This window comes from Salmo salar, chromosome ssa28, assembly GCF_905237065.1.
Source record: "Salmo salar chromosome ssa28, Ssal_v3.1, whole genome shotgun sequence".
Taxonomy (NCBI): Eukaryota; Metazoa; Chordata; class Actinopteri; order Salmoniformes; family Salmonidae; genus Salmo; species Salmo salar.
Genome location: NC_059469.1, coordinates 18981373 through 18996086, shown reverse-complemented (window position 1 = coordinate 18996086; position 14714 = coordinate 18981373). Strand labels below are relative to the sequence as shown.

General features: G+C 40.4%; 1 protein-coding gene across 2 annotated transcripts; it reads right to left on the bottom strand.

Moving 5' to 3' along the window:
* Positions 1–191: 191 nt before the first annotated feature.
* Positions 192–13447, bottom strand: sgca (sarcoglycan, alpha). Of its 2 annotated transcripts, none has more exons than XM_014179845.2 (11): positions 13321–13447; positions 12796–12924; positions 10649–10800; positions 8210–8279; positions 5399–5597; positions 3631–3799; positions 3044–3252; positions 2814–2840; positions 2420–2599; positions 901–927; positions 192–781 (listed from the first exon to the last, which is right to left on the bottom strand). In XM_014179845.2, exons 1-11 carry the CDS (start codon positions 13355–13357, stop codon positions 775–777), a joined length of 1206 nt encoding a protein of 401 aa, XP_014035320.1. In that variant the 5' UTR covers positions 13358–13447; the 3' UTR covers positions 192–774. The 2 variants fall into 2 exon arrangements, with proteins under 2 accessions (XP_014035320.1, XP_014035321.1); XM_014179846.2 differs by having other exon boundaries at positions 10649–10797.
* Positions 13448–14714: the final 1267 nt, after the last annotated feature.

Genomic DNA, 14714 nt, shown 5'->3' with positions numbered 1-14714 from the left:
GTTGTAGCCTATTTTGCTGTTTTTATTGTGTTCCTAATTTGCTTCTCTTTGATAGTATTATGGTAAGTACTGGGCATGCCTTGGCAGCACTCCTCTGATTAAGCAATCAATGGACCAATGTTGTTAAATGGTAATTACATAATTATTACACATAATAATTGGTGATGGCGCTGGCCATTAAAACAATAATACAGTTGGTTAGGGGTTTTATTAAGGAAAAACATTCAATCTATTAATTCTACCTCTACATGTAGGCTATATATCTACCAAGGATTTGGTTTTCAAAAAATACATATTGCACTCCATTAGTCCAAACCTATGGCAGAATTAATTAAATCCACCAATGCATAAAAATGTTTAACACAAGTTCAGAAGTTACAGTCACTCAACACTCACTCTTACAGAAAACTCACATGATTTCACCATAAATTTCACATGTGAAATCATATGAAAACGGTGTTTTTGGAACACTTCACGTGATTACGTTTTCACATGTTTAACTTCATGTTATCACATGTTACTTTACATAAGATTACATTTGATCACATGAAAACATGTGTTTTTTGGAACACTTCAAACATTCACATGTGAAATTCATGTGGTTATTCCATAAGGGGAGTCACTCCAAAATATTTGTAATCAAAGTATAATGTGATCAAGAAAGAGGATAAAGAAATTATAATGTGAAGAGAAAACATCTCAAATCCTACAGCAAACCAGCAGCAAACCCATAATACATTCAGTGGAAGTACAGTATGTCCTGTTTGGATGGCTTCATTTCCTGTTGGAACAAAAACAATATTGTAAAAAAGAATCCATGTATGTATTTCATAATCGTTCTTTTCTTCTTGTTGTACAGTTGTACTCATTTATTCAGACACATGTATTCCACTGTGTTACCTGGGTAGTGTGTCAGTGTTGATTTCCCTGCAAAAACAAATGAAGAATTGAACGTTATGGTTGAATTTAATAGCAAGGATTTTGCTTTTGTTTTGTTTACTAAACTGCTTATTGCTAGTTTAATTAAAGTAATAATGTGTTTATAACATATATGTGTTGAATAAAATAAAAAGTAAATTGTATGGCAATATTAACCATCAACCCCAATATTAACCACCTTTATGCGTGATTTGAAATTTACTGCTTCACTTTGAAGTTGCTCCACTAGGTTGTGGTATAGGTTACACCAAATATCATAATCCAAGTGGAACACATTTTTATTTAACCTTTATTTAACTAGGCAAGTCAGTTAAGAACAAGTTCGTATTTACAATGACAGCCTAGGAACAGTGGGTTAACTGCCTTGTTCAGGGGCAGAACGACAGATTTTTACCTTGTCAGCTCAGGGATTCGATCTAGCAACCGTTCGGTTACTGGTCCGACTCTCTCTCTCTCTCTCTCTCTCTCTCTCTCTCTCTCTCTCTCTCTCTCTCTCTCTCTCTCTCTCTCTCTCTCTCTCTCTCTCTCTCTCTCTCTCTCTCCCCTCTCTCTCTCCCCTCTCTCTCTCCCCCCTCTCTCTCTCTCTCTCTCTCTCTCTCTCCCCTCTCTCTCTCCCCTCTCTCTCCCCTCTCTCTCCTCTCTCTCTCTCTCTCTCTCTCTCTCTCTCCCTCTTCTTCTCTCTCTCTCTCTCTCTCTCTCTCTCTCTCCCCTCTCTCTCCCCTCTCTGTCTCTCTCTCTCTCTCTCTCTCTCTCTCTCTCTCTCTCTCTCTCTCTCTCTCTCTCTCTCTCTCCCCCCTCTCTCTCCCCTCTCTCTCTCTCTCTCTCTCTCTCTCTCTCTCTCTCTCTCTCTCTCTCTCTCTCTCTCTCTCTCTCTCTCTCTCTCTCTCTCTCTCCCTCTCTCTCTCCCTCTCTCTCTCCCCTCTCTCTCCTCTCTCTCTCTCTCTCTCTCTCTCCCTCTTCTTCTCTCTCTCTCTCTCTCTCTCTCTCTCTCTCTCTCTCTCCCCTCTCTCTCTCCCTCTCTCTCTCCCCTCTCTCTCTCTCTCTCTCTCTCTCTCTCTCTCCCTCTTCTTCTCTCTCTCTCTCTCTCTCTCTCTCTCTCTCCCTTCTCTCTCCCCTCTCTCTCTCTCTCTCTCTCTCTCTCTCTCTCTCTCTCTCTCCCCTCTCTCTCCCCTCTCTGTCTCTCTCTCTATTCTCTCTCTCTCTCTCTCTCTCTCTCTCTCTCTCTCTCTCTCTCTCTCTCCTGTAGCCAATATCTATGACAACAAACAAGTTGGCTAAAGCACAAACCAACTAGACCACCAGGCTATGATTGAGCTACTATAGTGAGTCTCTACCAGTAACAGTACTCACTGCTGGGCCACCAGGCTATGATTGAGCTACTATAGTGAGTCTCTACCAGTAACAGTACTCACTGCTGGGCCACCAGGTTGATCTACTGCAGTGAATACTCTACTAATAGTAGTGACAGTAGACTACTCACTGCTGGGCCAGGATGAGGGGGATGCTGGGGCTGTCAGTCTGGAACGGTGGAGCCGTCTCCCCGGTGCGAGCGTTGAACATGGACAGCGTGGAGAGGGGAGGAGGGACCCCACGACACCCAGCCATGCTCCGCAGCTCACTGGTGTTACCATGGATGGTGTGGCGGTGGTAGAGCTGGATACTAAAGGAACAGACAGAGGGGAGGAAGGTTTATATACATTAGTCAAGTGTGGGGGTGATACTAAGCTTATCCTTGGCAATTATCATAGTATAAAATATTAGACATGATGTCTTTGTCCATCTTCCTTAATCTTCTTGATGGTGTGATGTAATACATCTTCAGTAAATGTAAATAATGTAGTGGGTTTAGATATGTGGAATGGAAGGCTACGTACTCTGGTGTCTTTCCATCTCTTCTCTCACTGCAAATAAATAACAAAACATGTTATGTAACAACTATGAATAGTAATACAAAGTTGCCAAACGTAAAGATATTTCATAATTGAAGGTTGCTAGATTTTAACGTATTCAACAAGGTTTCCAGTGATAAGTTATAGCTGGTTATTATTACTTAACAACGTTAGAGGACTAATGCCAATCTCAGTGGAGTACAAACAAAACATACACTCCCTCTCGTCTGCAGCACATGATGTAGGCCAATAGGAGACACAGGATGATGGCCAGAGCCAGGGGGACGATCACAGTCACAATGTAGTCTGGCAGGAAGTCTCTGGGAGGGGGGGACTCAGGAGGTTCATAGACCCCCCCAGCATCCAGGATCCCTGGGCCCATTGTGGGGGCAGGAGGGGGGATCACTGGTCTGGACAGATCAATCTATGTACAGTAGACACAGGGATGGCAGAGGAGGATACATATTTAGGAGCGACGGAATATAAGGTGATGACCGTGTTGATATGCTATTTAATGTTATTTAAATTATTAAAATGCTTGTTCCCACCAATCTACACCTTGAGAATGAATTGCAAAAAACATGTTGGCAATGCTTGTGTGTGAGGCAGATTTACCATTAAATGCAGCTCTGACTTTGGATGTGTGTAGATTAGCTCACTCTACAAGAATTTGACATAATACCTGCAGGTGATTCATTTCATTATTCATTCAGATAAATGTCACTGTTAGTAATGCTATGTTTTCCCCTAAAGTAATCTAATGACAAAAAAATGCTTTTTATACCAGTGCTTGTGGACTCACCAGTGTGGACTTGCACCAGGTGACACAGTTGCCTGGGTAGGAGCAGACCTTGCAGTCCCCAGGGATCTTGGCCTTGCCCCCGGCTTCACACTGTCTCCTGTGTTCAGCAGTCTGGAGCGTCAACAAGCACTCAGAGAAGTACTGGTCTGAACCCACCTTCACATACACCCTGGGACCCAATGCATGACACTGGCTTAGTTGACAATGACTGTACTGTACCTACTGTATATTCTGTAATGTATCATGTGCTGATAACGTCAATAAAATATTCCCTTGATTTAAATTTCAGTTTGAGTTTGACCTCTTTCATCCTCCAAAAAATGTTGTGATACTGAAAATGCTGAATGTCTTCTGATCATTGAAATTAAATCTTCACGTTGCATGATTTGACGATTTTTGTTCAGATACACTACCGTTCAAAAGTTTGGAGTCACGTAGAAATATCCTTGTTTTTTAAAGAAAAGCACATTTTTGTCCATTAAAATAACATCAAATTGATCAGAAATACAGTGTAGACATTGTTAATGTTGAAATTGACTATTATAGCTGGAAACGGCAGATTTTTTATGGAATATCTGCATAGGTGTACAGAGGCCCATTATCAGCAACCATCACTCCTGTGTTCCAATGGTACGTTGTGTTAGCTAATCCAAGTTTATCATTTTAAAAGGCTAATTGATCATTAGAAACTCCTTTTGCAATTACGTTAGCACAGCTGAAAACTGTTGTGCTAATTAAAGAAGCAATAAAACTGGCCTTCTTTAGACTAGTTGAGTATCAGGAGCATCAGCATTTGTGGCTTCGATCACAGGCTCAAAATGGCCAGAAACAAAGACTTTCTTCTGAAACTCGTCAGTCTATTCCTGTTCTGAGAAATGAAGGCTACTCCATTCGAGATTCTGCCAAGCAACAGAAGATCTCGTACAATGCTGTGTACTACTCCCTTCACAGAACTGCGCGAACTGGCTCTAACCAGAATAGAAAGAGGAGTGGGAGGCCCCAGGACAACTGAGCAAGAGAACAAGTACATTAGAGTGTCTAGTTTGAGAAACAGATACATCACAAGTCCTCAACTGGCAGCTTCATTAAATAGCACCCGCAAAACACCAGTCTCAACGTCAACAGTGAAGAGTAGTCTCTGGGATGCTGGCCTTCTAGGCAGAGTTGCAAAGAAAAAGCCATATCTCAGACTGGCCAATAAAAAGAAAAGATTAAAATGGGCAAAAGAACACAGACACTAGACAGAGGAACTCTGCCTAGAAGGTCAGGAGCCCGGAGTCGTCTCTTCACTGTTGACGTTGAGACTGGTGTTTTGTGGGTACTATTTAATGAAGCAGCCAGTTGAAGACTTGTGAGGCGTCTGTTTCTCTTAAAATGATAAACTTGGATTAGCTAACACAACGTGCCATTTGGAACACAGGAGTGATGGTTACTGATAATGGGCCTCTACGCCTATGTAGATATTCCATAAAAAATCTGCCGTTTCCAGCTACAATAGTAATTTACAACATTAACAATGTCTACACTGTTTTTCTGATCAATTTGATGTTATTTTAATGGACAAAAAATTTGCTTTTCTTTAAAAAACAAGAACATTTCTAAGTGACCCCAAACTTTTCAACGGTAGTGTATATGTACACTACAAGGCCTACTTGGGGAATGAATAGTGTGAATTCATGGTGTACTTCTCTTTCTGGCCTGGGATTCTCTCTGTTGAAAGTTAGTAGAAGTGACAGTTAGCAACAGTTGAAATGTGACACTTCTTTACCCTTCGTAGTGTCCAGCCAGAGGCAGAGGGACACGGCCACCTCGGTCCAACGCAGACGTGATGTTGACAAAGTCCAGCCTGTCTGTCTTCCACATCCTCATCATATCCTGCCTGATCTCTATCTGAACTGTAGAGGGCAGCACCTTCTCAATCTCCCTCAGTGGGATGAAGAACTCAGCCTGGTAGGGCATTCTCTTTGCTGAAAGAAAGGCCAATGGGAGAAACAAATAAACCAGTATTCACTGCTGTCACTGTGTGTATCTGAAATGGCACCCAATTCATTACTTTTGATCAGCCCTCATAGGGCTCTGCTCAAAGGTAGAGTGCACTATATCGGTCATTCTACAGAAGTGGAGTAAATAGGGGGTTGAAAAAAAATCAGATTTGTATCCTATTTCTCCCAAACTTTAAGCACACATGTCTTCTAACATATGTCAGATAGACATATCTACACACTGAAATATTTACCTGAATTCCTTACCACCCCCACTAACTGTGTCACTACTAGCATAGTGTAAAAGTTGCTGTAAAGGGAGAACCATGCACATTAGTGATCATTTTGATTAACCTTCTAGTACAGATTCATTTAGAAATCGTATTTGCATACCAAATTAACAAAATAGTTAAAATATTATTTTTAAGTTGGTTTTCAAAACCTTTAAATTGAATTTAGAGAAATATAATCTCTATTGTTCTCTGTAAAATATTAATGTTGATTGTATGAATCTGAAACTTGTTAATTGATTGAATTACTTATGCATCTAATTAATTATGTTTTAAAATGTTTAAATTTACCTATCTTTATTTTGGCAAAAAATAACAGGCGTTTCGGTGTCAAATGTCAATCATAAAGATAAATACAGGGCTCTAGATGGGACTAACTCGTTTTGGTATAGGCATTGCCATTGAGGGCTTCCACCATTTAAAAGTAGTCAACTGGGTGGGGATTCCTATGGGTTGGGAGTGATCAGCCTATGATCAGAGCGCATTGTCTTCTTCAAATTGGGTTTCTTATGGTTTGTAAAGAAAGCAAAGACTATCCGGGAGCCAAGACCAATATTTATACCAAGACATTGGTCCCAAGATCCAGACCCTTAAAGACCGAATAGATCAAGAGTCCATGGGCCCTTCTTCAATTGTAAAAAACTAAAGTAGAGTAAACTTGAGTACAGTACAGTACAGCACAGTACAGTACAGCACAATACAGTAGAGCATAGGAAAGTAGGGTACAGTAGAGTAGGTTACAGTACAGTAGATTACAGTACAGTAGAGTAGAGTACAATATAGTAGAGCACAGTACAGTATAGTATAGTACAGTAGAGTACAGTAGAGTAGGTTACAGTACAGTACAGTACAGTATGGTACAGTACAGCAGAACACAGTCTGGTAGAGTACAGTACAGTAAAGAACAGTATGATAGTGTACAGTACAGTACAGTAGAGAACAGTAGAGTAGAGTACAGTCCAGTAGAGCACAATACAGTAGAGTACATGAGAGCCCAGTAGAGTGCAGTACAGTAGAGTACAGTAGAGCTCAGTAGCGTACAGTGCAGCATAGTACAGTAGAGCACAATACAGTAGAGCACAGTACAGTAGAGTACAGTACAGTATAGCATTATAGACGTCTATGTTTTGCCAAATATATGTCAATGTTTGGGCTTTTGGAGGGTTGGAGCCCAGTGGTGGCTATGCATCTCAATACTCTACACTTTTTCCTGAAGTGTGCACTTGTCCACATGGTGGTCCTCTGTAGCTCAGTTGGTAGAGTATAGCGCATACTGTACAACTTTAAATTGGAGACAGCCTCAATGGTGCTGCCCGTGCTGTCATAGACTCCATAATGGCACAGATACAAAGATGAGACCTCTATATATCTCTATGGTGTCAATTGTTTCGGTTGTGATCGTTTCGGTTTGGATCATTTTTGACTGATTTTTGACTTTAAAGATTTCCCATAGCTAACATACTGTATGTCTGGCTATCTTTCATTTGGACAGATGTACATCCCAGCAAACATATACTTTAGTCCCAAAACCATACTTTACATATTTCCAACTTGCTCACAAATTCTCTCCAAAATGCTTGCAGTCAGACTACAGTGGCCATAGTGGAGAGGGGTGCAATCCCATCACCGTGATATGTGTCTTAAGGGACATTCATTCTAAAGTCTTTTAAAGTGTGTTTCTGTAGTGACATCAAAAGTGGGGACAGCATTTTTCAGAGAAAGATTTTAAAAAGCTAAACCACAGGAGGCTGCTGAGGAGAGAACTGCTCATAATAACGGCCAGAACTCAGCAAATGGAACGGCATCAAACACCTGGATACCATGTATGATACCATTCCACCTAATCCGCTCCAGTCATTAACACAAGCCCACTCTCCCCAATTAAGGTGCCACCAACCTCATGTGAAATAAACAAAACAAATAATTAGATCAGTATCTTTCAATGTAATAATAGAACAACTCAATATGTTCTATTGAAATAATAGTGTTAGAAAATAATAATCATGAATTGCTTTATTTTCAAACATGAGTCAGGGTTTGGGACAGCCACCTCTCAATAGATATAGGTGTATAAACAATGAATTTATACTATATCAGTTGAACAATATGTTTGTTATTGCCGAAGTTTGGATACTTTTTTTGGGGTGGGACAGCAATTTACACCACTTCTGTAGAATCACTCATATAGGTAATAGGGTGCCATTTTGAGCCTTGGTAAAAAAGTAGTGTCATTTTGGATGTTTAGACTCGATAGTATGTTGTAATAAATGATTTCCCAGAACTGTTCTCCCATCACAGAATACATACCTGGAGGGTCAATCGTTATGATCAGTCTGTCTCTGAATGTGTCATAGCTCCGTTTGTTAGTCACTGTGATCTGAAATGGAAAGAGAAACAATGAGATGTTAAAGGATGGCCGGGATGTCTTAACACCATCCTACAATCTAAGCTTGATGCCCTCAATCTCACACAAATGATCAATGAACCTACCAGGTACAACCCCAAATCCGTAAACACAGGCACCCTCATAGATATCATCCTAACCAACCTGCCCTCCAAATACACCTCCGCTGTCTTCAACCAGGATCTCAGCGATCACTGTCTCATTGCCTGCATCCGTATTGGGTCTGCAGTCAAACGACCACCCTTCATCACTGTCAAACGCTCCCTAAAACACTTCCGTGAGCAGGCCTTTCTAATCGACCTGGCCCGGGTATCCCGGAAGGATATTGACCTCATTCCGTCAGTAGAAGATGCCTGGTTATTCTTTAAAAGTGCTTTCCTCACAATCTTAAATAAGCATGCCCCATTCACAGAAAATTTGAACCAGGAACAGATATAGCCTGTGGTTCACTCCAGATCTTACTGCCCTTGACCAGCACCAAAACATCCTGTGGCGTACGGCATTAGCATCGAATTGCCCCCGCGATATGCAACTTTCAGGCAAGTTAGGAACCAATATACACAGGCAGTTAGGAAAGCAAAGGCTAGCTTTTTCAAACAGAAATTTGCATCCTGCAGCACAAACTCCCAAAAGTTCTGGGACACTGTAAAGTCCATGGAGAATAAGAGCACCTCCTCCCAGCTGCCCACTGCACTGAGGCTAGGAAACACTGTCACCACCGATAAATCCACAATAATTGAGAATTTCAATAAGCATTTTTCTACGGCTCGCCATGCTTTCCACCTGGCCACCCCTACCCTGTTCAACAGCCCTGCACCCCCGACAGAAAATTGCCGAAGCCTCCCCATTTCTCCTTCACTCAAATCCAGATAGCTGATGTTCTGAAGGAGCTGTAAAATCTGGACCCCTACAAATCAGCAGGGCTAGACAATTTGGACCCTCTCTTTCTAAAATGATAAGCAGAAATTGTTGCAACCCCTATTACTAGCCTGTTCAACCTCTCTTTCGTATCATCTGAGATCCTCAAAGATTGGAAAGCTGCCGCGGTCATCCCCCTCTTCAAAGGGGGAGACTCTAGACGCAAACTGCTACAGACCTATATCTATCCTACACTGCCTTTCTGTTGAAAGCCAAGTTAACAAACAGATCACCGACCATTTCGAATCCCCGTACCTTCTCCGCTATGCAATCTGGTTTCCGAGCTGGTCATGGATGCACCTCAGCCATGCTCAAGGTCCTAAATGATATCATAACCGCCATCAATAAGAGACAATACTGTGTAGCTGTATTCATCGACCTGGCCAAGGCTTTCGACTCTGTCAATCACCACATTCTTATCGGGAGACTCAACAGCCTTGGTTTCTCAAATGACTGCCTCACCTGGTTCGCCAACTACTTCTTAGACAGAGTTCAGTGTGTCAAATCAGAGTGCCTGTTGTCCGGACCTCTGGCAGTCTCTATGGGGGTGCCACAGGGTTCAATTCTTGGGCCGACTCTTTTCTCTGTATACATCAATGATGTCGCTCTTGCTGCTGGTGATTCTCTGAATCACCTCTACGCAGATGACACCATTCTGTATACTTCTGGCCCTTCTTTGGACACTGTGTTAACTAACCTCCAGACGAGCTTCAATTCCATACAACTCTCCTTCCATGGCCTCCAACTGCTCTTAAATGCAATTAAAACTAAATGCATGCTCTTTAACCGATCGCTGCCCGCACCTTCCCGCCCGTCCAGCATCACTACTCTGGACGGTTCTGACTTAGAATATGTGGACAACTACAAATACCTAGGTGTCTGGTTAGATTGTAAACTCTCCTTCCAGACTCACATTAAGCATCTCCAATCCAAAATTAAATCTAGAATCGGCTTCCTATTTCGTAACAAAGCATCCTTCGCTCATGCTGCCAAACATACCCTCGTAAAACTGCAGTTGTAAATGAGAACTTGTTCTCAACTAGCCTACCTGGTTAAATAAAGGTGATAAAAAAAAATACAAAATGTAAAAAGATCTTATCCTTAGACCATTACAAGCTACATACTGTGCCCAGAAATATCCTTCACATTCATTCTTCAAATATGTTTAACATTTTTCAATGCAGAACCATAGATATTTACATTTACGTCATTTAGCAGACGCTCTTATCCAGAGCGACTTATTTCAACCGAGAGAAGTTATAAACTAGATCCTCATGACAGTGTGACTGTGTCCCAAATGGTACTCTATTCCCCAACCTGGTTCTGGTCAAAAGTAGTGCACTATGTAGGGAATAGGGTGCTATTTGGGACGTAATCTGTGTGTATCTCAGAGCACCCCTAGTTGATGAGTCTGCACTGTGTACCTCTATCATACTCTTTCCCTGGGCCAGTGGGGTGCCGTAGAGGAAGCCGTTATCATAGTGGTGCCTCTGGGTAAATCGAAGCCAGCCAGGCAGGTCCGGGAAGGACTGCATGTTGCACTTAAACAGCATGGGATCATTGTAGACCCGCCCTGCTTTTCAGAATGGGAGAGTGGGAGAGAAGAGAGATGCATTATGGTTGTTGGTTGTATATCATTTGAACCTTACCGACACCTACCTGATGATACCCGCTGATTTGTTGTATGAATGTCAGTTGGGACATAACAATACATGTATTGAAGCTTTAAGTGTAAAAATATTAAGAAATTACAATAAACAACCAACATTTATATATATTCATTGGGAAGGCTTTACATTGATAGATTATTGCTATTAGTAACCACAAGCTTCAACCCACTGGGCACGAACTGGTTAAATTAACGTTGTTTCAACTTAATTTGTCAACGTATTGTGACGTGTCAATTTACATGGAAAATACATTAGATATAAAAAAAGTTAGCAACTGTTGTTTTGAGTTTAAAATTTCAACCATAGGATTATGTCATCATGGTAATCATTTTTCTAAATAGACAAACCTTGTATAAAATATGTTGATATATGTTGATATATCCACTATAAGAATACAATAGGCTGGACAGCACCTCCTACTGGAGAGTTGATCTATCTACAGTTATCCCTCCAGTCTCACATCCAGGGTTTTAACAAGGCCCAGCCCTGCTTAGCTTTGATCTTTTTCAATGACTGTCACCAATGTGCTATCATGGGAACAATTGTTGAAAAATATCCACTTAATAGATTCACTATCGAAGTCATTTCAAAGTGTAGGTTCAACAGAGCAAATGAAATGAAACCAAACCTTAACAGTCATATATCATCAAAGATGTTATTTAGGCCTATATAATTTGGGAAGTCATCAACAGCTGTTGTTTAAATTCAGCCCAGGATTCAACTAAAAATAGACAATACATATAGGCCTAGGGTTTCAAGCTTTGGTTGATTTCAAATAGAATCTACATGTTAATAATAAATACCTTCGATTTAAGTCTCCATCTCGGCCAAAAATAAAAGTGAAATAATAGGATTAGATCAAATCAAGCAGTATTTAAAGTATATGTAAAGATTGATTTGATTTAGTCCTATTCTTTCATTTGTAGACAAACTGGAATTAAAACCAGTCTCAGTGGCTCAGATGGAACTGTCCAAGAAGGAGATACATCTCCTTTTAAACTTGATATTTGTTTGCGTTGGCAACCAAACACAATTCAATATAACTTTTGCAATAGAGTAAATAGCCTTTTAACTTCTGGACAAGTTAACAAATTATTTTCTGGATTCAGGTCTCCATCCCATCCAAAAATAAAAGGTAAAGAATAGGATTAAGCCAGTGGCTCAGATGGAACTATACAAGCAGTAGATACATTTCCTTTAAATGTTGATATTTGGTTATGTTGTCAACCAAACACAATTCAATATTACCTTTGGAAGACAGTAAATACCTAAATGTTAAGGCTATCTTACAAACTAATGTAACAGTATATATATTCAACCTTAAAATGAGTAACACAGCCATGGACACATTTTGAGGATACAGTCACAAGAAATGTCTTCTTATGTTCAGGGTCGCAGGTCTGTGGAAATCTTCACAATTGCTCTAATAATCTGCACAGAATCTCAAACAGAATTGATCACTTGTACGATACTTTAATGTAATGTCAACTAACTGTAATCCAGGTCATTTGATTGTGCTATTAGATCAAGCACAGTGAAAACACATTAAGATTGTTGTATTAAATAAACAAAATACCTGACATTGTATTCTCATTTGAACTTTAGTGTGCTTTTAAATGGTTGAAAGCACGGTGATAACACAATTAGGTGACAATTAACCAAAAATCGGACTTTTTTTTCCATTGGAATTTGGTTGTGCTTTTAGATGGTTGAAAGCATAATAACAAATTGGAATTCAACAAACTTTTGGCAGTCTTTTTGAGTGGGTGAAAATAGGTTGGAATCTCATTGATTAATGTACATGTATCTACCAAATATTACCCACGTTGAAATGACGTGGTGTGCCCAGTGGAAAGTTAAACTGTACACTAAGAGGTGACTTACTGAAATCTCAGCCTTACCATAGTGTTTCAGGAAGGGTTCAAAATCATTCTGGAAGGTCTCTCTCTGCAGCTCGAACACAAACAGCTGTCCCACAGGGGTATGAGCAGTGATGTCTGCCTCGACCACCAGTACACTGGTCACACACACTGCGTACATGTAGATAGGAGCACAAGTACCAAAGGATATCACTATTGGATATGGCAAAGTTACATGAGGTTACAAATAACATGAAACTTGGACAGTGAACTGATTTGCACTTAAACACCATGTCCACACCACTACGCAGCATAGCTGTTAAAACTATATTTTCTGTAATTTCACATAATGTCATATAACTTCAAAATTGTATATATATACTGGCAGCAAAACATGACTCCTCTTGTTAGACACCTACTGTATTTAATCACTGGCAAGTTCTCTAAAATATCCATCATAAAACACAAATTATATTTGCTATAGAAGAAGTGATCTTTGTCAATAATAAAACCGCTTGTCAATGTTGTCATAATCACTATTATAAAGTAACAAATACTTAACCTTGCCTGTTAAAATAAATCTCCAGCCTGTCCAGTCTGCCATCTTGTTTTGAGCTGTGATTGACAGGGCCAAGAGGAGGGCTAGGTCGCTCCCAGTCAGCCAGGCACTTCAGGGCTATTTCTGACCCACACACTATACAGTAATAACTTCCTAATGTGTGTGTGTGTGAGTACATGTGTATCTGTCTGTCTGTGTGTGTGTGTGTGTGTGTGTGTGTGTGTGTGTGTGTGTGTGTGTGTGTGTGTGTGTGTGTGTGTGTGTGTGTGTGTGTGTGCCTGCATGTCTGTAGGTATGAGGTATAATAAAAACACTAGCCGTGTAGTCTGCCTTCCCTGTCCAACTATGTCACGTTGACACCTTCCCCTAGTCTTCCACCCCTCCTATACAATGGTAGAAAAAACTATACTGAACAAAAATATAAATGCAACATACAACAATTTGATTGATTTTACTGAGTTCAAGTTCATATGAAGAAATCAACCAATTTAAAAAAATGCATTAGCCCCTAATCTATGGATTTCACATAGATTGGTCACAGATACACATAAAAAATGGGCCTCACAATGGGCCTCAGGATCTCGTCACGGTATATCTGTGCATTCAAATTGCCATGAATAAAATGTAATTGTGTTCATTGTTGAACACAATTGACATCAGCAAACCGCTTGCCCACACGACACAATACACGCGGTTTGCGGTTGTGAGGCCGGTTGGACGTACTGTCAAATTCTCTAAAACAACGTTGGAGGCGGCTTATGGTTGAGAAATTATCATTAAATTCTCTGGCAGCAGCTCTGGTCGACAGTCTTGCAGTCAACATGCTAATTTCACGCTCCCTCACAACTTGAGACATCTGTGGCCTTGTGTTGTGTGACAAAACGGCACCTTTTAGAGTGGCCTTTTATTGTCCCCAGCACAAGGTTCACATGTGTAATGATCATGCTCTTTAATCAGCTTCTTGATATGCCGCACCTGTCAGGTGGATGGATTATCTTGGAAAAGGAGAAATGCTCACTATCAGGGATGTAAGCAAATTTGTGCACAGAATTTGAGAGAAATAAGCTTTTTGTGCGTATGGAAAATGTCTGGGATCTTTTCTTTCAGTTTGTGAAACATGGAACCAACACTTTACATGTTGCGTTTCTATTTTTGTTCAGTGAAGATTGACATTCATCATAATCAATCAATCCTCTTAATTATCTGGCAATTGTGATTCCGCAAAATATATGTGGGGAGAAAATGTATTAAAAATAAAACAAATAAAAGCTATGAAATAGATTACTGTCACTCTACTGTTTAATTTCTACTACTGAAACACCACTAAAAATGTATATTCTATGCTCTCTAAAAATGTAATTGCTGGTTGACGGGCCTTTCTATATTATTCACACTGATATCA

Coding starts and splice junctions, on each gene's coding strand:
- sgca (XM_014179845.2), bottom strand. CDS start 13,357: ATGGCAGACTGGACAGGCTGGAGATTTATTTTAACAG. Junction 12,925..13,320: donor CTGGAGATTTATTTTAACAG/GCAAGGTTAAGT, acceptor ACATGTACGCAG/TGTGTGTGACCAGTGTACTG. Junction 3,800..5,398: donor CTGGCTGGACACTACGAAGG/GTAAAGAAGTGT, acceptor ATTGGGTCCCAG/GGTGTATGTGAAGGTGGGTT.